The sequence below is a fragment of the Carcharhinus amblyrhynchos genome, chromosome 18, assembly GCF_965287045.1.
Source record: "Carcharhinus amblyrhynchos chromosome 18, sCarAmb.v2.hapA, whole genome shotgun sequence".
Taxonomy (NCBI): domain Eukaryota; kingdom Metazoa; phylum Chordata; class Chondrichthyes; order Carcharhiniformes; family Carcharhinidae; genus Carcharhinus; species Carcharhinus amblyrhynchos.
In genome coordinates this window covers 50,057,119-50,080,370 of record NC_137341.1, presented here as the reverse complement: position 1 = coordinate 50,080,370, position 23,252 = coordinate 50,057,119, and the positions used below count along the sequence as shown (strand labels likewise).

At 45.1% G+C, this 23,252-nt stretch overlaps 1 protein-coding gene across 1 annotated transcript in view; it reads right to left on the bottom strand.

Annotated features, from left to right (window-relative positions):
- The window catches only part of dnah3 (dynein axonemal heavy chain 3), a 147,174-nt gene that overhangs the window by 67,945 nt on the left and 55,977 nt on the right, over positions 1 to 23,252 (bottom strand). Inside the window, exons 16-22 of the mRNA XM_080206991.1 lie at positions 21,728 to 21,842; positions 17,605 to 17,803; positions 14,270 to 14,378; positions 7,359 to 7,472; positions 2,805 to 2,981; positions 949 to 1,040; positions 31 to 250 (exon numbers count right to left, since the gene is read on the bottom strand). Of these exons, the coding sequence (XP_080063117.1) occupies positions 31 to 250; positions 949 to 1,040; positions 2,805 to 2,981; positions 7,359 to 7,472; positions 14,270 to 14,378; positions 17,605 to 17,803; positions 21,728 to 21,842 (1,026 nt within the window). The remainder of the gene's footprint in view (positions 1 to 30; positions 251 to 948; positions 1,041 to 2,804; positions 2,982 to 7,358; positions 7,473 to 14,269; positions 14,379 to 17,604; positions 17,804 to 21,727; positions 21,843 to 23,252) is intronic.

Here is a 23,252-nt window from a genome sequence, read left to right as displayed (position 1 = left end):
TTAATTCAAAGTTCCCTTCTTCAAACATACCTGAAATAGGGGAACATCCTGGGCCAAGAACTTGGCTAAGTTCACATCCAGCAGGGCACGTAACAGCAGCACACTCTCATTTTCTTTTGGGAAATTCAGCTTCAGGTTCCCGGCTGCCGTCAGAACTGACTTCACTGCGCGCATTCCATAATCATAGTGATGCTGCGATGACAACTGTTCTGAGCACAGACGGTAGGTGGCCACAATCTTCTGGGAAAGGCTAGAAGGTGAGGAAAAAAGGTGAGGGGAAGAGTGTAACAAAAAAAAAGTACCCTTGCTGCAAATTCTACTTCATTTTATTTAAAACTATTATTTAAAGCCCCAATGGATAGCACTGCTGCCTCACTTGGGTTCGAATTCTGGCTTGGGTCACTGTCTGTGCGGAGTCTGCATGTTTTCCCTGTGTCTGTGTGGGTTTCCTCTGCACACTCTGGTTTTCTCCCACACTGCAAAGATGTGCAGGTTAGGTGCAGTGGCCATGCTAAATTCTCCCTCAGTGTACCCAAACAGGCGCCAGAATGTGGCGACGAAGGGATTTTCGCAGTAACTTCATTGCAGTGTTTACATAGGCCTACCTGTGACACTAATAAGCTTTAAAGCTCAACAAGGCTACACTACAGCAATAATACAGGCGGCCTTAAGCAGGTGAGGGCCGGGCATTCGCTCCTCAGTGGCAAGAAGTCACGCCCTCGAAAGCTGATGGGCAACCTAACAGTTCCAGTGTCGGAACGCGGTAGTTTGCACTGCTGGAATTACAAAAGGGGTTACATGGGGCAAAGCACAATGGATCCTGGGCCTGTGAGTGGGATGTCCTCTCACTCATTTCACAAGAGCCGGGTCAGCACTGCTGGGCAGATACCAATAAGGGATATTTAGGGCTACAATTTTAAAATAGCCAAAATTAAAATTGCCTTTTACCTTCTTGAGTCAATAAACCCCATTGAATAAAGAGAAATTTCACCAATCAGAGCGTAGTCTGGAACCATCATAGCAACTGTACGGAACAAGGCCTGGAGAAATTAGAGCATCAAGTGAATTAGGAAAAAACACAATTGTAAGATAAGTTACTAATACCCTGTGAAGAAAATAAACTCAATCATCAAGGGAGGTTCAGTTTGATCGTCCAAAGGGCTGTTGTATTTTTGTACAATGCCCAAAAACAACCTGGATATGGCGTTCGTTTAGTTATTGCAAATTCTCACTCCAAAAACATCTAAAGAGATTGCACCAAAGATACTTAACATTAAACCTCAGCTTTAGCTTGTAGCTACCTTTAGCTCTAAGGGAAAAACAACTTCCACTGGGGAAAAATGGGAAGTATAGTCATAGGGCGGAATTTTCCCATCCCACCCGCGATGGGAATCATAGTAGGCAAAGATCCATGGACCTCGGGCAGGGACTTCCAGCCTTGGGGCAAGCACAGCCGGAAAATCCCACCCACAGAGTCATATAGCACAGAAAGAGGCCCTTCGGCCCATCATGCCTGCACCGGCCATCAAGGAAAATAACTCCCAAATGTGCAGCACATACTTAAAAAAATACACACACAAAACGCAAAATGATTGTTTGAGGATTGAAATCAATTAGGAACACATTTTCATGAAAAATACAGTTAGAAAATCAATCTGTACAGTTTAATGTTTATAATTGCTTTTTGAACATCACTATTGAACAAAGACAAAGAACAAAGAACAAAATCAGCCCAGGAAACAGGCCCTTCGGCCCAACGAGCCCGCGCTGCCATCTCAACACCACCAGTCCCCCTCTCCCCCCACGACCCCTGTCTAATGTTTTATGGCCATCCAGATTGAGGGAAACTGATTTAGGGACAATTTATTCCTGCCAATCAACCTGCCAAACAAATTGGGTTTGTTTTTATGTATACTATATGCTACCATTTGCACATTTGAGTTAGCTACCAGGGTTTGTTCAATCATAGAACCCCTACAATGCAGAAGGAGGCCATTTGATCCAACGAGTTTGCACCGACTACAATCCCACCCAGGCCCTGTCCCATAACCCCATGCATTTACTCTAGCTCGGTCCCTGACACTAAGGGGCAATTTAGCACGGCCAGTCCACCTAACCCGCACATCTTTGGAGTAAGGGAGGAAACCAGAGCACCCGGAGGGAACCCACGCATTCTCCCCACCCACAGGCAGAATGTGCAAACTCCACACAGACAGTGACCAGAGGCTGGAATCTAACCCGGGTCCCTGGAGCTGAGAGGCAGCAGTGCTTTTAATCCACAGGTGCTTCAGTCAGTCTTGTTGTCCAACAAGGGGCATACACGCGATGGGTCGTGTGAGGGCTGCTCTTGGATGTTTCGAGAGTAGCCTAGTGCTTCACGTCGTTAGTGTATGCTTAAACTGGACCAGATACTGGGCAACATGACAGCTCAGTGACTATCTCTGTTTGCCATGCAGATACATGGATTTGGGCCAGAGTCTATGGGAGTTTGCACATTCTCCCCGTGCTTGCGTGGGTTTTCTCCGGTTGCTCCGGTTTCCTCCCACACCCCAAAGATGTGCTCTTAGGCTGATTGGTGTAACGAATTGTCCCTAAATTAGTCTCGCCTCAATCTGGTTTCCAATGTGGAGTGCCATAAGCATAGACAAGGGTCATGGGTGGAGAGGGACTCAAAATGTTGAAATGGCGGCGCAGGCTCATTGGGCCGAAGGGCCTGTTTCCCGTGCTGTGTTGTTCTTTGTTCTTTGCTAACCACGGTGCCACCATGATGCCCATAAAGTCAGAAATAAATATTTGAGTGGTACCTTAAGGTTGTCTGGAAGTTCAGCTCGACCTGCGTACCCAGGATTCATGGTAATAAAGACCGCGCATGTTGGGTTGAGAGATATTTCCGTCCCCTCAAAGTAAAACGTTTTCAGATGCCGTATGATTGCTTGTTGGATACTGAGAATCTGCTGGGCAACGACAGACAGTACTTCCACCTGGAAATCAAAATAACAATCCAACATTGTTATCACTGAAATTTAAAAACTCTGCACTGCTTCTTTTTGGGTGACACGGTAGCACAGTGGTTAGCTCTGCTGCCTCACAGCTCCAGGGACCCAGGTTTGATTCCCGGCTTCGGTCACTGTGTGGAGTTCGCACATTCTCCTTATGTCGGCATGGGTTTCCTCCGGGTGTTCAGATTTCCTCCCACAGTCCAAAGATGCATGTATTAGGTTGATTGGATATCTAAAAATTGACCCTAGTGTCAGGGGATCAGCAGGGTAAATGTATAGGGTATGGGAATAGGGCCTGGGTGGGATTATGGTTGGTACAGACTTAATGGGCTGAATGGCCTCCTTCTGTACTGTTTGTCTTCTGTGATCCACTGTGAGGATTGACCATAAGGGATAATAATTACTATTATACTGGAGTATTTCAGCTATGAAGAGATGCTGGTTAGTTTGGGGTTGTTTTCCTTAGAGAAGGCTGAGGATGGACCTGATAGAGGTGTACAAAATTACAAGGGACATAGATAAGGTAGATGGGAAGAAACTTTTCTCCTTAATAGAGGAGTTAATAACCAGATTTGAAGTCAGGAGCAGGGGCTTTGGAGGTGATTTGAGGAAAAAAACTTCTTCACCCAGAGAGTGTTGGGAATCTGGAACTCACTGCCTGAAAGGGTGGTAGAAGCGGGAATCCTTACAATTTTTAAGAAGCATTTAGGTGAGCGCTTGATATGCCATCGCATATAAGGCGATGGACCAAGTGTGGAAAATGGGATTAAAATAGATAGGTGCTTGATGTCTGGTGCAGACACCAAAGGCCTCCTTCTGTGCTGTAAAGCTTTATGATATCCAAGGCTGGCCCAGGCACGATGGGCCAAAGGGCCTCTTTTTGTGCTGTAGAAGGCTATGAGTGCAATTTTACCAGCCGTTCAAGCCAAGTTCCCACTGCAGCCAGGTTGGCGTCCGGCCAAATCTCCCTCCATTCACTGCAGTTCGATGGGAAAATCCCGCTGGTGTGAATGTTTGTAACAATCCAGCCCATGACTCCACAAATTTACCAACAACGTTGTTTTACAACAGGCTGATGCTGCTTTGAATGATCAGGAAAAGTTCAGGAAGAGCAGAGAGCAGGCTTGGGATCTACACTTCAGCTTGATATTGTAGTAAATTAATATCACTTTAATAGCACACCAGCAGGTATCAAAATAAAATCTCCATATATCTTTAATTCATTCATGGGACATGGGTGTCACTGGCTCGCCAGTATTTATTACCCATCCTTAGTTGCCCTTGGACTGAGTGGATTACTCGGTCATTTCAGAGGGCAGTTGAGAGTCAACCACATTGCTGTGGCTCTAGAGTCCTATGTAGGCCAGGACAGGTAAGGACAGCAGATCGCACCAAAGATACTTAACATTAAACCTTCAAGCTTTAGCTTGTAGCTATCTTTAGCTCTAAGGAAAAAAAAAACTTCCATTGGGGAAAAATGGGAAGGATAGTCATAGGGCAGAATTTTCCCATCCCACCTGCGACGGGAATCGTAGTGGGCGGGGATGGACCGTGCAAAGATCCTTGAGACCTTGGGCAGGGACTTCCAGCCTTGGGGCAAGCACAGCCGGAAAATCCCGCCACAGAGTCATATAGCCCAGAAAGAGGCCCTTCGGCCCATCTTGTCTGCACCGGCCATCAAGGAAAATAACTTCCAAATGTGCAGCACGTATTTAAAAAAAACACACACATAAAACGCAAAATATTTCAATCCTCAAACAATTAGGAACACATTTTCATGAAAAATACAGTCCTTCCTTAAAGGACATTATTGAACCAAATGAGATTTTCCAACAATCAACAATGGTTTCAGTAGATTCTTAATTCCAGATATTTTTTATTGAATCCAAATTCCACCATGGCAGGATTCAAACCTGGGTTCCCAGGACATTAATTGAGTTTCTGGATAAATAGTCTAGCAATAATACCACTAGGTCATCACTTCCCTAATAAAGTAGCCAAAACTACACACATGGTCTGACCTGTGTTCTGTATCAATGTATTATTACTTTGCATTGTTGCAGTCTGCCCCAGTACACACAGCTAAAGCCATTGAGAAGGCCAATAGCAGTTTCAGGGAATTACGTGTTTGAGCTTTAGTTTATCTTTCTATTAAGTGTTAGCGACCATTCACTGTTTATCCTCCTAGGATATTGTCTTACAGGTATCCACATTATATTGTATCTGTCTTTTGTTTGCTCAATCCACTCCCAAAGTCCCTTGTGGTCTTACTTTTGTGTGACCAGTTTTTTGAGATTGTGTTCTCTATGTCTACACTTCCCTCTGCTTTGGAAAAGCAGCCAATATAATTAAGGACCACATGCACCCCAGATATATTCTCTTCCATCTTCCTCCATCGGGAAAAAGTTACAAAAGTCTGAGGTCACCTACCAACCAATGCAAGAACAGCTTCTTCTCTGCTGCCATCAGGCTTCTGAATGGACCTACCTTATATTAAGTTGATCTTTTTCTACACCCTAGCTGTGACTATAACACTACATTCTGCACCCTCTCCTTTCCTTCTCCCCTATGTACTCTATGAATGGTATGCTTTATCTGTGTTGCAACGCAAAAAACAATACTTTTCGTGGTATCTCAGTACATATGACAATTATAAATCAAATCAAATGCTTATGTTCCCTTAGGTTTGATTGAGGTATTCAAAATCATGAGGGATAGAGTAAATCAGGAAAAACTGTTCCCATCGGTGGGAGAATTGTGAGGGATGGTGGAATGATTCCAGGCGAGGTTGGTGATGGACAATTAAGTAACTGACAGGAGGAGAAGGCTCCTCAAATATCCCCAATCTCAATGTTGGAAGAGTCCAGAACATCAGTGCATAAGAAAAGGCTGAAGCATTCACAACACTCTTCATCAATGATTCATCTTGGCGTCCTCAAGAGGTCCTCAGCATCACAGATGTCAGTCTCCAGCCAAGGTGAATGAATATTTATTAATGCAGAAGGTTATAAATTCAAAGCCTTCTGCAGGAGTTAAACAAAGATGCTCAAGTGAAGTTGTGAGAGAGTGCTGCAATGTCACAGGTGCCAATGTTCAGGTGAAATTCCAAATTGCAATTCAGTGAGAATGTCTGAACCCTGATAAACAAGGAAAATGATCCAAATACAACATCTAGTCATTGGCCAGAATTTTCCAGCTGTTCACAGTTGCAGGATACCTTTGAACTTACGTGATGTTTAAAACGATACTTGAAGCTTGTACATATGATGTGCTAAACAGGTGGCATGGTGACACAATGGGTTCAATTCGCGGCTTGGGTCACTGTCAATGTGGAGTTTGCACAAACCTATGTGGGTTTCCTCCGGATGCTCCAGTTTCCTCCCACAGTCTGAAAGGCGTGCTGGTTAAGTGCACTGGCCATGCTAAATTGCCCCTTTCTGTACCCAAACAGGTGGCTTCATTGCAGTGTTATGTAAGCCTACTTGTGACACTAATAAATAAACTTTAAGTGTAATTTTATCAAAGTGTAAATTTTAAATTTAAACGTTACATTTTGTAATGGTGAAACCCTGCCGCAGGTTTCCCAGTGACGTGGGGTGAGTCAGTGGGAAATCCCAATGACAGTGGTCCCAGCACGGCCTCCTGTGGGGAGTTTAGAAAATCACCCCCTTATCTTCATACGTTTTTTGCAATTTCTTTGTGGGATATTGGGCATTGGTGGTAAGGCTATTGTTTGTCTGTCCTTTAGAGCAGTTAAAACTCAATCACATTATTGTGGATCTGGGGTTCCACACAGGCCAAACCAGGCATGCACAACAGATTTCCTTCCCTGAAGAACATTAGTGAATCAGATGGATTTTTAGTGACAATCAAAGATAATTTCATGGTCAACTTTGATAAGACTAGCTTTCAAATCCAGAAATATTAACTAATTGAATATAAATTCCCCCACCTGTCATGGTGGGATTTGAACTCTTGTCGCCAGAGAGTTGGCCTAGGATTCTGGACAATTTGTCTAGTAATCATAGATTTCTCACAGTGCAGAAGAGGCCATTTGGCCCATTAAGTCTGCACCGACTCTCTGACAGAGTATCTTACCCAGGCCCTCTCCCTCACCCTATCCCTGTAACCCCACACATTTACCATTTACCAAACCATCTAACCTGAACATCTTTCGACTGTGGGAGGAAATCCATGCAGACATGGGGAGAATGTGCAAATTGCACACCGACGGTCACCCGAGGCCAGAATTGAACACACATCACTGGAGCTGTGGGGTAGCAGTGCTAACCACTGTGTCTCCTGTTATCCCTACAGGTGCATTGCCAAGTATCATCCTTCCTGCCAAGGTTTAATTACCTCTATTCTGTTGAACTCATCAAAGCAGGCCCAAGCCCCAGCTTGAGCAAGACCTTTGAAGAATTTCCCCATGGCTTTGTAATCCAGGCCATCAGAACAGTTGAAAACGACACACTGTAAAGACACAGAGCAAAGTGAGTGACGTAGAACACCAAACTAAACAACAATATCCAAAATAGGAGAGCTCTATGATTGAGATCAGTAGAAAAGGCACACTTACAGTTGGTGGCACAGAATTTGCTGGAAGAATAACAGTGAGTTAACTCTGTCATTAGTATGTCAAAACAAATAGTACTTGGTGGTGAGGCAGAGATACCGCACAAGTTGGAGATCACTACAAATTACTGGACAATTTGTACCACTGCCATTAAACTCATCTGCTATCAATTTTCCCATAACTTTATGCTGTTAAAAACAAGTTAAATTCATCGTTGACAATTAGGTCTCCTATTTAATGATGGGATAATGAGGTTTATGTTACTGTAGTTTTTTTTGTTTTGTTTTTAGTTTATTTATTAGTGTCACAAGTTAGGCTTATATTAACACTGTAATGAAGTTACTGTGAAAATCCCCTAGTCGCCACACTTCGGTGCCTGTTCGGGTATACAGAAGGAAAATTTAGCATTGCCAATGCACCTAACCAGCACGTCTTTCGGACTGTGGGAGGAAACCGGAGCACCCAGAGGAAACCCACATGGGGAGAACGTGCAGGCTCCACACAGGCAGTGACCCGAGCCGGGAATGGAACCCGGTCCCTGGCGCTGTGAGGCAGCAGTGCTAACCAGTGTGCCACCATGCCACTCTAAACCTCCAAGACCTGAAAACGAAAAATTGAAACAGTGAAACTTCACTCCTGTTGAATGTCAACGATCCCTAGAGGATTTTTTTTTTAAGTTTACATTTTTAAATTCTGCTTTTTCTAAATTTTCCTTTGACAGGAAGAGAGATGGTTTACCCATCACTGACTAACGTGCCAATGTTTTTCAAAGCTGAAGGGACATGGGTTTTACAGATTTGGAACCACTGTGAATCCAGTCAGTTTGTAGTTTGCACTGTGTTAGTAATCATCTTACTCTGATACAGGTTGCACATAAGCACATGGGGTAAATGTTTGTCTTCATCGTCTGGGCAGTTACCTGCAACCTTATTCTACAACATTTTATTCTTTAAACTTCCCCAGACCACCATCCAGTTGGTCAACAACAACCACTATTTATATAGCACCCTTAACACAATGAAACATCCCATGGTGCTTCACAGGAACCAACACCAAACCACATGAGGATATATTCATGACCAAAGGTTTGGTCAAAGAGGTATTTAATGGAGTGTCTGAGAAGAGGAAGGGAAGGTAGAAACAGAGGGCTGTAGGGAGACAATTCCAGAGCTTGGCACTCAGGCAATTGAAGACATGACCACCAATTATGGAGCAATTATAATTGGCAATGCACAAGGGACCAGCGTATGAGGATCATAGAATCCCTAACAGTACAGAGGGAGGCCATTGAGCCCATTGAGTCTGTACCAACCACAATCCCATCCAGCCCCTATTTCCAAAACCCACACATTTATCCTGCTAATCCCCCTGACACAAGGGTCAATTTAGCATGAACAATCAACCTAATCCACACATCTTTGGACTGTGAGAGCAAACCAGAGCACCTGGAGGAAACCCACGCAAGACAGAGGGAGAACTTGCAAATTCCACACAGACAGTGACCTGAGGCAGGGAATCGAACCCGGGTCCCTGGCACTGTGAGGCAGCAGTGCTAACCACTGTGCCACCGAGCACACATATCCTCCAGAGAAGACAGAGATGGGAGCAAATTCCCCATGGAGGAATTTTAAATCAAGAATGGAAACTTTAGGATCAAAATATTATTGACTGTGAAAATGAACATTTAACCCAAGAATGTTAGACAATGAGCTTTCTCTTCTCTGTTCATTTTGAAATGAGGAATCATCAAATGAGAACACATGAACTAACTGCCCCCCTCCGCCCAACATGGGCTGGGGGAGCACATTTCAAAACCCTCTCACTCAAGGGGCTGATAACCAAATTCTGGAAAAGGAAAGTTAAATGTGAATTTTATGATGATATTGGGCTATTGTGATATATTTAACATTTAAGGGGGGACTGCTTTAAAGGGCAGTATCTTTTTTTCCAGTCAGTTTGGCTGGAAGGAATGTAGTAGATGCTGGAAAGCAGGACACTTTCTCATTTTAGCTATGGAAGTGTTTGTTTAGCAGAAGGCTTAATGAGCTTTTGTTTAGCAAAGAGGACCCTTGAGCTTCTTTTTAAAGTAATGGAAAGGTGGGTTCAATGTACAGGGTCACAAAGATGAGTGTTAGGCTGCAATGGGGTGACAGTGTGTGACTGGCTCACCCCCAGTCTCAGGGTGCTCACTCACTCACCTTCACCTATTATGAGAGTGGTGAGTGTGTGAAAGTGAGTGAAAATTTTGATACTAGGAGTGAGCCAGCCATAAGGACACTTCTCTCACTACACTCATGCTCTCTCACCTCACTGCCCTCCACTCTCTCACCTCACTGCCCCTCCCACATTTTCACCTCACTGCCCCCCCACTCTCTCACCTCAGTGCCCCCCTCTCTCTCACCTCAGTGCCCCCCCTCTCTCACCTCACTGCCCCCCTCACCTCACTGCCTCCCTCTCTCATCTCACTGCCCCCCTCTCTCATCTCACTGCCCCCCTCTCTCATCACTGCCCCCCTCTCTCATCTCACTGCCCCCCTCTCTCATCTCACTGCCCCCTCTCTCATCTCACTGCCCCCCACTCTCTCATCTCACTGCCCCCTCACTCTCTCATCTCACTGCCCCCCCACTCTCTCACCTCACTGCCCCCCTCTCTCATCTCACTGCCCCCTCACTCTCTCATCTCACTGTCCCCCACTCTCTCATCTCACTGTCCCCCACTCTCTCATCTCACTGTCCCCCACTCTCATCTCACTGTCCCCCACTCTCATCTCACTGTCCCCCACTCTCTCACCTCACTGCCCCCTCACTCTCTCACCTCACTGCCCCCACTCTCTCATCTCACTGCCCCCTCACTCTCTCACCTCACTGGCCCCCGACTCTCTCACCTCACTGTCCCTCCCATTTTCTTACCTCACTGCCCCCACTCCTTCACCTCCCTCACCTCACTCCCTCCCCCACTCTCTCATCTCACTTCCTTGAACTCTCTCAGCTCTTCCCCCGCCCCTCTTGCACACTCTCTATACCCATCACACTCTTCCCCCTCATACAAACTCTCACTCACACACACACTCAAACTCTCACTCACTCACAAATGCACATGCATATACACACACACACAGACACATGCCTCTGTTCCTGCTGCCTCGTGCTCTACTCTGGACACCTGGGCCCCTTTCTGGACAACAGGTTCCTTCTGGCCCCCACGCTCTGGCACCTCTCCTCCTTGGGCCTTGCTGCCAGCCCTCCATTTCCCAGCCCAATCTCCGCTGGTGACCATTGTTCCTCCAATCACAGACTGTTTCTCTGTCACATTTGCTGCTGATAGGCTCACTACCTGTCAGATTCTTCTATCCAAACCCAGCCTACCTGACAAACATCCTTTACAGTAAGTTCCCACTTAGCGGCAACTCACTTAATGTTGTTTCATTTCAATGTATCAATATATCCCGCTGGGTCACTGGCTGCACATTCTCCCCATGTCTGCGTGGGTTTCCTCTGGGTGGTCCGGTTTCCTCCCACAGTCCAAAGATGTGCAGGTTAGCTGGATTGGCCATGCTAAGTTTACCCTTAATGTTAGGGGACTAGCTAGGGTAAATGCTTGGGATTATGGGGATAGGACCTTGGTGGGACTGTGGTCAGTGCAGACTCAATGGGCCAAATGGCCTTCTTCTGCATTGTAGGGATTCTATGATTTCACCCATTTAACATCAGTGTCCTTTGCTTGCCTGTTCACGTGACCTTTCCTGTAGTGCTTTTGCCCTCGCCCTCAGTCCCTCTCCCTCCCTTGCCTCCCAGCCCCTGTTTTGACCTCACCCCCCGGAGTCTATTCTCCAGCTGCTCCTCTTCTGGCTCCTGGCTTCAGTGTGAACTCACACTGAGCTCCTGAGCTCCATCAAGTGGCACAGGTTAGTTGGTGCAGGTAGTGCCGGGACTTCAGCTGCTCCCTCACCTATCAGCATCTGCCACTAGATGGAACCGGGTCAATCTAAAAGTACTGTACTGGAGGCGAATGTAATCTTTTAAAACAATTTACAATGCATTGTATGTTGTATTTCCTTTATATTTAGTGATGTATTTTATTTTGTGAGTTATTTCAGCCAGGAATGCACAGTGCTGCAAATGTATGGTGAAGTTTGAGAGGCATCTTGAAAGATACATGAATAAGCAGGGAATTGAGGGAGGACCTCACAGAGGTTTAAAAGATACAGGTTTGGACAGGATGGATAGTCAGAGTCTTTTTGACTATCCCTTCTAAATGATTTGGATCGAAGGGCCAATTACTCAGGGCCATCGGTTGAAGCTTTTCACAATATACATTAACGATTCGAAAGAAGGAACCGAAGGCACTGTTGCTAAGTTTGTGGATGATACAAAAATATGTAGAGGGACAGGTAGTATTGAGGAAGCAGGGGGGCTGCAGAAGGATTTGGACAGGTTAGGAGAGTGGCAAAAAAGTGGCAGGTAGAATACAATGTGGAAAAGTATGAGGTTTTGCACTTTGGAAGGAGGAATGGAGGCATAGACTATTTTCTAAATCGGGAAATGCTTAAGAAATCAGAAACACAAAGGGACTTGGGAGCCCTTGTTCAAGATTCTCTTAAGGTGCAGGTTCGGTCAGCAGTTACGAAGACAAATGCAATGTTAGCATTCATGTCGAGAGGACTAGAATGCAAGGGCAGGGATGTACTTCTGAGGCTGTATAAGGCTCTGGTTAGACTCCTTCTGAAGTATTGTGAGCAGTTTTAGGCCCTGCATCTAAGGAAGGATGTAGTCGCCTTGGAAAGGATCCAGAGGAGGTTCAGAAGAATGATCCCTGGAATGAAGAGCTTATCATATGAGGAATGGTTGAGGACTCTGGGTCTGTCCTCGTTGGAGTTTAGAAGGATGAGGGTGGATCTTATTGAAACTTACAGGATATTGCGAGGCCTGGATAGAGTGGATATGGAGAGGATGTTTCCACTGGTAGGAAATCTAGAACCAGAGGTCACAACCTCAGGCTAAATGCCGGTCCTTTAAAACAAAGATGAGGAGGAATTTCTTCAGCCAGAGAATGGTGACTCTGTGGAACTCGTTGCCACAGAGGGTGCAGAGACCAGATCACTGAGTATCTTGATTAATAAGGGGATCAGGGGTTACGGGGAAAAGGCAGGAGAATGGGGATGAGAAAAATATCAGCCATGATTGAATGGCGGAGCAGACTTGATGGACCGAGCAGCCTAATTCTGCTCCAATGTCTTATGGTCTTATGGAGTGAGAGGGGGAAAGTTTAAAAGACTTGTAAGGGGCAAGTGTTTCCCACAGAGGATGGTGAGTGCTTGGAATGTGCTGTCGGAGGAGGTGGAAGAAGCAGATTCTATAACAATGTTCAAGAGGCATCTGGATAGATACATGAATAGGCAGGAAATAAAGGGATATGGACCACATAGAGGCATGGAAATATTAGATTAGAGAGGCAGTTATGTCAGCATAGACTTGGAGGGCCGAAGGGCCTGTTTCTGTGCTGTACAGTCCTTTCCTCTTAGCATTTCCACTCGTACATTGGTTATTCTGGGTAAAAAAAATGCCCAAAAAGAAAATGCTTCTGGCTTTACGATTCACTTCAAGTCACTTCTCCTGACATCTCGATTTTCAAGAACGGAACCACAGTGAGGACTTACTGTGGTTTATTTGACAGCATCTCAATAGGAGCATTTCTTCCACTAACCAGGTCATTTAAGATAGCAGTTTCTTTAAATTAGCAACCCGGGTGGGGTGGGGGGATATACTGAGGTGGGGGGGGCGGTGGGGAATGTGTTGACGGGGGGCACATTTTGGGTCAGGGTGGAAATATTGGGGCAGGGCAGGGGTGGGAGGGGGAGATGTTTTGGGGCAGGGCAGGGGGTTGGGGGGATGGCGTTTGTGGCTGCTGCATTCAAGGAATGGGAAGCAGGGTGAGTCGCAGCTGCAAAAAGCAACAGGATCACCAGATCAATCGGAACAGAAGACGCTCCTGATCAGGAAACAACATTAGCACTGGGAGTAAAGAAACCACAGCCTGAGTGGCCTCATTCTCTGAGCTAAATGAGGAGACATACTGCTCTGTCTGATACGGCAATCAAAGCAGGTGAGCCATGGAAAGGTCCATTGAAAGTGGGCGGGATTTTATGGTTCCCAGACAAGCAAGGCTGTAAAATCCCACCCATTGAGTGTCTGCAGCAATAACGTGCAGCACAGTGGTTAGCACTGCTGCCTCGCAGCACCAGGGACGTGGGTTTGATTCTTGGCTTGGGTCACCGTCAGTCTGGAATCTGCATGTTCTCCCTGTGTCTGTGTGGGTTTCCTCCGGGTGCTCCGGTTTCCTCCCACAGTCCAAAGATGTGTGGGTTAGGTGGATTGGCCATGCTAAATTGCCTCTGGTGTTAGGGGGACTAGCTAGGGTAAATGCATGGGGTTATGGGGATAAAGCATGGGTGGGATTGTGGTCACTACAGACTCAATGGCCAAATGGCCTCCTTCTGCACTGAAAGATTCTATGGAAATGTAACGATAGACAGACAGTGATGTGAATACATATGAAAAATAGAAATGAGGGTGCGGGTAATGGATCAAAGTTTAAACAAATGAAAATAGGAGATAAATAGGTACATTCAAATTTTTTAAAACTGGTTAAAATAAAAACATAAAGCAGCAATGTAACATCCCATAGTCATTGTTACCTGCTTGGCCACAGCTTTTGCTAAGTCTTTTGTTGTTTCTGTTTTGCCTGTTCCAGCAGGTCCTTCAGGTGCTCCCCCAAGGTTTAACTTTAAGGCCCCCATCAAAGTCCTGAATGTATCACAAGAAAAGTACAACCAGGTGACGAACAATCACTTAATATATGAATCTCACAACATCAGGTTAAAGTCCACCAGGTTTATTTGATAGCACGAGCTTTCAGGGTGCTGCTCCTTCATCAGATGAGTGGCTGGCAGGCCGCTCACCTGATGAAGGAGCAGTGCTCTGAAAGCTTGTGCTACCGAATAAACCTGTTGGACTTTAACCTGGTGTTGTGAGACTTCTTACTGCGCCCAACCCAGTTCAACGCCAGCATCTCCACATCATATGAATCTCAGTGATGCTCGATATTACCCACACTCTATCATTTTAAAGGAGATTTAATTTCACAAGCTTCAAGCTGTAACAGTTTTAGAAAGAGATTGTTAATGATTGGCAAAGGAAGAATAGGCTTCTATTTATACAATTTTATATTACATAACTGAATTAATTGACACTGAATCTGTTCTATTTATACGGTGCCACTTTGAATGACTGGCACTTGCAGAAGATTCTGCCACCGACTGTCAAACTCCAAATACCAGATATTCTTTTCTGATATTTATATTTGTCATCAGCTGCATTGATGGTGAGACATAATGAGAGAAAACCTTGTTACAGGAGGTCTTTCCTACTTCAGAGGGCAAAAGAAAAACTGCACTTCTTGTGAAATGTCCTTAGCATTGCCTCTAATTCCATTTTTTACTTTTGTTCTATGATTTAAAACTGAACTCTCTTTTAAACTTTCTAATAATGCTCATATATTAAGCTGATCCTTCTTTTCACCCTACCTGTAACTGCAATACTATATCCTGCACTGTCTCTTTTTATTTTTCTCCCTCCCCCCCACTCCTTCCCCATATTTTATCCCATCTTTCCTTACCTTTTCTCGCCCTTTGCTTCCCCTTTCCCTCTTTTTCTCAATTTTTCCTCTCTCCCACCCATCCCCCCTCCTCCCACATCTTCATCTGTCACAGTTTACCTTTTGATTTCAACTTCTCTGCCGTTTAGCCATTCATATCTTCTATTCTCTCTACGGACTGCCATTAGCAGCCTTTCCCCTGGTTTCTGTGGCTATGACTCATCTTTCACTCCCTCAATCCATAGCATAAATATTTCCCACTTTCTATGCTTTTAAGCTTTGACAAAGGGTCATCTGGACTCGAAACGTCAACTCTTTTCTCTCCTTACAGATGCTGCCAGACTGGCTGAGATTTTCCAGCATTTTCTTTCGTAAAGATTCCAGCATCCGCAGTAATTTTCTTTTATACTGTATTCTGCACTCTCGCCTTTCCTTTTCCCCTATGTACTCTATGTACAGTATTTTTTGACTGTATAGTGCGCAAGAAACAATACTTTTCACAGTATCCCAATATGTGTGACAATAATAACAAAAACAAACTGCTGCCATTAGAAATTAAATCCCAGAGTGTAGAAAGGAACATTAGTGACTACGTGACGCATCTCTTAGTACACATGCAGTAAAAAAAGGAATTGATGTTGTTCCTACGATCACCTTTGCCCTTAGCCTCAGACTGAAAACTTTAAATCATTGCAGAAAGATTGCCAAGCATTGACAGATTTGCATCAACAAGAACTGAACTGAATCTTGGCAACATTGGTTCAGTTGTCACTTGTTATCAGGAGGAGACCAACATACCCTGACAGAGCTGAAATTGTTCCAATTTCTCAGATGATTAATGAATATGTTGAAATGAAACATCTCCACATCAGTTGCCTAGCTTTGAGTTAAAACCACAACCGAAATAAAATGAGTTGAATCCAATCGACATACTTCATGACACCACATGAATTTTGGAAAGGTTTGATATTTCTGAAAGACATTTTTAGAGGGTCTCCCTTTGCTAGTTTCAAACTAACACTTAGAGAGGAGAAAAGTTAGGTGTACCCCTTATTTAAGTAGGACTGAGGTGGGCTTATCAGCAGATTAGCCAGTTTTAATCCTGTACACCAGATGGTGTGAATCTTCCTAAATGACAGACATTGTGAAGGTGCAATGGACTGTAATATCTGAGTTCCAGGACATTGTATCTGAGGGGTACCCACTGTATCTGAGAGGTACATTGTGTATCTGATGGGTATCCAGTATATCTGAGGGGTGCCCAGTGTATCTGAGGGGTGCTCACTGTATCTGAGGAGTGCCCAGTCTATCTGAAAGGTACCCACTGTATTTGAGGGGTGCCCAGTGTATCTGTGGGGGGGCCAGTGTATCTGAGGGATGCCAGGGAAACCACGCACCCTCTGCCCCAGTCTCACACCCTGGGTGTTACCAAGTGAGGACTGCTTGACAATTGCTTGGGAATTTCAAACTTTCTTTGAGTAATTGCCTTACACTGGAAACCATCCAAAATTGTGATTTAAATCACAAATTTGAATCATCCCAGCTCTTACAGCAATAATTACCAGAAGGATCAAAACCACTTCTCACTTCTGGGTAACTATAACAATGACCTTCCCCAATGAGCCCCCAAGGGACTCCCTCCCTCCACCACCACCCCCCCAACAGAACTACTCCCACAAACACCCCCAATCCCCAAAGAACTGCCCCTGCCCCTTCCCCCACTGATTGCCCTCCCACAACCACCAGTTAGTGATGTAAAAAAGGGAAAATAACCTGCTTACATTCAAAGCTATTGCCTTAGACAGAGGAATATGGAAACTCCTTGTGCTCGCATCAGAAATTTTTTTTAAGTTTATTTATTATTGTCACAAGTAGGTTTATATTAATACTGCAATGAAGTTACTGTGAAAATCCCCTAGTCGTCACACTCCAGCGACTGTTCGGGTACACTGAGGGAGAATTTAGCATGGCCAATGCACCTAACCAGTATGTCTTTCAGACTGTGGGAGGAAACCGGAGCACCCAGGAGAACCCCACGCAGACACGGGGAGAGCGTGCAAACTCCCCAGAGACAGTGACCCAAGCCAGGATTCAAACTCAGGTTCCTGGTGCTGTGAGGCAGCAGTACTAACCACTGTGCCCACTGTGCCAGGCTTGGACAAGACGGGAATAGCCAGATTCCAAAGTACGTGATTATGAGTTGCTTGGCAATCCAACTCAATTGCCACTCCACCAGAATTTACGGGTCAATTAAATTGCCTTGTGAAATTTACTAATTTTCATGTTCCTACATGAGAAGCCCAAAAATTCCTCTGCATTAATATGTAAATATAAGTTTCTGTTTAGTTCTGAAGAATAAAATGTGCTTTGTTGTACCTGTAGCATCGATCAGTGAGAGGTGTTATAACGAGTCTTGCAGAATTACCCAGGTATTCATAACCATAGGTCAGAACTGTCGTGATCATTCGCACAATGACGTCATTCTCCTCCCAGTAATATCTCAGCTGGGAAACCCACATGAAATCGTTCAGGCTTGCTATTTTAGCGTCTGCCAGTTCAGAAACCACATCACGTGCTGCAGGAACAGAACATACAATGAGATAGGCTGGGCACCATTTAAATATGATTTTCCCCTCATTTTCTCCCTTTCTTTCCTCTGCTGAGCCTAGGGATTTATCCTCAGCAGTACATTTCCATAGAAGTGCTCACACCCCAGTACGTTATTCCCATGGATTCCAATATGGGAGCCTCAATAAGAGTCTGTACAAACTCATCCAGGCAGAATCCTGTCCTCACTGGGCCATGATACATATGATGCTTATGAGGAGAAGTTCCTCTAGAGTAGCACTGGCAATCTCAGCTAGTGAGTAGGCTGCATGACTGGCCCTCCTTCATCTCAGTGGGCCACAAGATTGAAATTGGGCTTGTTCACTAATCATAACCCCATAAAAAAGATTGAAAACATTTAATACATTCCAAATATTGCATAACAGGTTATAAAAAATGCTTAATATATTGATTAAGAGGTGTCACTATGGCACAGTGATTAGCACTGCTGCCTCACAGCACCAGGGATTCAGGTTCAATTCCAGCCTAGGGTGTCTGTGTGGAGTTTGTATGTTCTCCCCATGTCTGCATGGGTTTCCTCTGGGTGTTCCGGTCTCCTGCTACAGTCCAAAGATGTGCAAGTGAGGGTAATTGTTCATGCTAAATTGCCGCTTAGTGTCCCAAGAGGTGTAGATTAGTGGGGTAAGTATGTGGGGGTTATGCGATTAGGACATGGGAAGGATGCTTTGTCGGACAGCTGGTACAGATCTGATGGGCTGAAAGGCCTCCTTCTGTACCGCAGGGATTCCATGAATGCACAACTCTCATCAACTCCAAATGGTAAAATAAATATTTACAGATTTTTTTATTTATTCCTGTGACATTGGTGTCACTGGCTGGCCAACATTTATTGTAAAAAGTCTGACAACACCAGGTTTAAGTCCAACCGATTTATTTGACAGTAAACTCACAAGCTTTTGGGGTTTGCCCCTTCGTCAGGTGAATGGAAAGTTCTGGCCTCAGACAGAGCATATAAAGCACAGACAGCTTACAGATTACAGATTAGAATGCGAACCTTTACACCTAACTTGCTGTTCAAGTCCTAAAGTGGCCGACAATGTGTGTGGAAGGAGCACTGATCACAGGTTAAAGAGATGTGTATTGTCTCCAGACAGTACAGTAAATGAGGTTTTGCAAACCCAGGCAAGTCACAGGGGTTACAGATAGTGCAACATGAACCCAAGATCCCTGTTGAGACTGTCCTCATGTGTGCGGAACTTGGCTACCAGCCTCTGCTCAGCGACTCTGTGCTGTCATGTGTCATGAAGGCCGCCTTGGAGAATGCTTACCGAAGGTCAGAAGGGGCAAACCCCGAAAGCTTGTGAGTTTACTATCAGATAAATCGGTTGGACTTAAATCTGGTGTTGTCAGACTTTTTACTGTGTTTACCCCAGTCCAACACCGGCATTTCCACATCACAACATTTATTGCCCATTCCTAATTGCCCTTGAGAAGGTGGTGGTGAGTTGCCTTCTTGAATTGCTGCAGTCCAGCTGTTGACCCACAATGATGTTAGGAATGCCAGGTGGTCTGTCTGGTTTTATTTCTTTGTTGAGACTTTGTAGCGATTGTTACAACTGAATGGCGTGCCAGGCCATTTCAGAGGGCAGTTGGGAGTCAACCACATCGCTGGAGTTTGGACAAAGAGAGCGCGCACGACTCTCACAGTCAATGTTGTGAGCAATCAGCACGCACCTCACTTCACTTCATTTCAGTCCGACTGGTAGGAAAAAAACTATGTGGATGGAAATCAGCAGAATGTGGCAATGCTTGGGTAACAGTCAACGAAATGTCTCGTAGTCTGCACACAGAACCCAGGGCTGCATGTGGCACCTGGGCTACAGGTTGTCCACCACTGCTGAAAAGCATTCGGGGCAAAGGCCAGTTCTGCTTCCCTAATCCACTGTGGCTGGTTATTGCTGTTTATTGTCACCCAGGGAGTGTGAAGGGTCCAAGAATCATGAAACATTAGTAATTGGCAGCAAACTCATGAGAACACCATCAACTGCAAGCTCCCCTCTAAGGTACACACTATCCCGATTCAAAACTTTATCATGTTACTTCACTATTGCTGGGTCAAAATCTTGGAACTCCACACCACCCCCCCCTCCACCCTCCACTCCCACATTCCCCTCTCCCCCTAACAACACTGTAGGCATTGCTACACTCAGGTAGACTGCATCAGTTGAGGAAGGCACCTCGAGGGCAATTAGGGATGAGTAACTATCTTGGCCTTGCTATCAATACTCATAATATCTGGAAGAATTCAATAAAGTTGCAAGCCTTTGATGAGTTATGAAATAATGCGATTAATAGGAGGTGTCTGAAGCAAGCTAAGATCAGTAGCAGGTAAGTGTTGTTGTGGTTATAACACTGGACTTAACAGCCACAGATTAGAAACTCAAATCATATTGAAACTGGTTCAATAATTACCATCTAACAAGGGACCTTGCTCTGTTCCCGGTATGTTCCAATTCTCTTCCTGCACCTAGTGGCACACTAAGGCAGGCTTCTGTCTGTTTCATAGCTAGTTATTCCTGGAACTGGTCGCTAGTCTGTCACCAGGGGGTTTATAGTTTGAGGGGTGCCACTTCACAAGTGTGACTGACCAGGAGTCTCTCTTGTTCTTACCACCAGTCATTGGCATGTTTGGAAGGATTTGCAGGTGGACACACTCAACTTATTTGGCCGCAATATGAATGCACCATGCTTTCATGGTGCAGCATGCTATGGTGCAGAGGAACCTGGGGGTCCTTGTGCACGAGTTGCAAAAACCCAGTCTGCAGGTGCAGCAGGTGATCAAGAAGGCGAATGGAATGTTGGCCTTTATAGCGAGGGGGATAGAATATAAAAGTAGGGAGGTCTTGCTGCAAATGTACATGGTACTGGTGAGGCTGCAGCTGGAGTAGTGTGTGCAGTTTTGGTCGTTGCACTTGCAGAAGGATACATTGGCCTTGGAGGGAGTGCAGAGGACGTTCACTAGGCTGATACCGGAGTTGAGGGGGTTGGCCTATGAAGAGAGACTAAATAGACTTGGTGTGTACTCGTTGGAATTTAGAAAGATGGGGGGGGGGGGCGGAATCTTATAGAGACGTATAAGACAATGAAGGGGATGGATAGGGTAGAGGTAGAGCGATTCTTCCCGCTTAGAAAGGATAACAGGACTAGAGGACACAGCCTCAAGAAAAGGGGGGGGGGTTGCCATTTAGTTCAGAGTTGAGAAGGAATTTCTTCACTCAAAGGGTGGTGAATCTCTGGAATTCTCTGCCCGTTGAAGTGGTGGAGGCTACCTCGCTGAATATATTTAAGTCAAGGGTAGATAGGTTTCTGATAGACAAGGGAATTAAGGGTTATGGGGAGAAAGCAGGAAAGTGGAACTGATCCACTTCAGATCAGCCATGATCTTATTACATGGCGGGGCAGGCTCGAAGGGCTAGATGGCCCACTCCTGCTCCTATTTCTTATGTTCTTATGTTCTTATGTACCTTCCTTGGCCATCAAGTCCTGGGGTGGGACTCGAACCCAGAGGTTCTGGCTCAGAGGCAGGGACACCGCTCACTGTGCCACAAGACCTCCACTCACAGTATTTTGCTGACTCCCAATGCCCTAGTTGTCAGGCAACTCAGAGCAATAAATGTGGTTTTCCCAGTGCTGCCCCTATCACATTAGAGAAGGAATCCCTTTCATGCAGAGCTGCAAAATGAGCCGTCTGATCGACATAATGCCTGATATTCGACTCCATTGCGGTCAATGGAATTAAATGTCAGGTGGCATCCAAACCAATACCTCACATTTTGCTCCACTACACGAGGCCTTTTTTTTAAGATAATGTGACATTATTGAAACAAGTACTCACTATTATGAATATGAGAGCAAATGAGTGGTTAATTACCATGTACATCAATGACAGTGAGTGCTCCCAGAGTCATACGCTCTCCACTAGATAGCTTTCCTCGCACGAGTTCCACAATTTCATTGATCTGTTCGTTGCTTTTATTTAGATAATCCTTCAAATCAATAAAGATATTTTGAAGTTCTGATTCAATAATTGGCATAATATTTGAGAAAAAAATGTAGATTTAAACAATAAACTCAAAATTTCAATGATTTTATTCCTCCAGCTTTCATTCCCTGAAGAGGATAGCTTAGTCTGCATAGACTTTATAGAATCTACAGTGCAGAAGGCGGCCATTCAGCCCATCGAGCTCACACAGACAACAATCCCACCCAGGTCCCACCTCAGTAATCCCACACATTTACCCTCCTAATCATCCTGACACTAAGGGGCAATTTAGCATGGCCATTCAACCTAACCCGCACATCTTTGGACTGTGGGAGGAAACCAGACCACCCGGAGGAAACCCACGCAGACACGGGGAGAAACCGCAAACTCCACACAGTCAGTGACCCGAAGCCGGAATTAAACCCGGGTCCTTGGCGCTGTGAAGCACCACTGTGCCACCATGCCACCCCGCCATCCCAATCTTGCTTCCAAGATTCCTCCAACTTTACTATAATATTGCTGTCAAAAGTGCCCAAGAGTCTCAATTATTAATGGTAGAGAATTGATAGAATTATACAGTGCAGAAGAGGCCATTCGGCCTACAAAATCTGCGCCGACAACAATCCCAGCCAGGTCCTATCCCCATAACCCCAAATATTTACCTTACTAGCCCCTTGACACCAAGGGACAATTTACCATGGACAATCCACTTAATCCACATATCTTTGGACAGTGGGGGGAAACCAGAACACCCAGAGGAAAATCTCTCCGGCACAGGGAGAACATGCACTCTCCGCACAAACAATGACCCAAACCGAGAATTGAACCCGGGTCCCTGGCGCTGTGAGGCACTAGTACTAACCACTGTGCCACCGTGCCGTCCATTTATAGATATATCTACATCATAAGTTAAAGCTGGTATGAAGCAATTTTAACTTTGTACCAATGATAAATCTGTGTGTTGGAGCTCAGGTGTTAAAGCCCAAACTGACTCCAAAGATTCCTCCCTCCAGGAAACCTGAATTAATTTTGTTCCACCGTCAGGTCAGGACCCAGCCACTGAATTCAAGCTAATTTAGATGTCCGGCATTAATTATTCTAATTATTAATTATTTTGAATCCACAATGAGTGAGAATGTACCTGATTAAAATGTTGATTTAGTGATAGTCGCAAAGCTTTGTTGTCGATACAGTAAACCTGTTTATGGTGACCACCATTTACAGATTATTGAGGAGGTCGGGTATTGCACAGACACTGTATCCCCAGGTCTGTTTCTCAAAACACAAAATCAACTTCACAACTCCTGCCTGTTTGCAAAGGAGTTTGCAAACCTCTGCGGCAAAGTCAGCGTAAACATTTCCAATTGGAAATTGGCACATGTATAATGAGGGCTGTTTGTCTTCAACCAGTGGA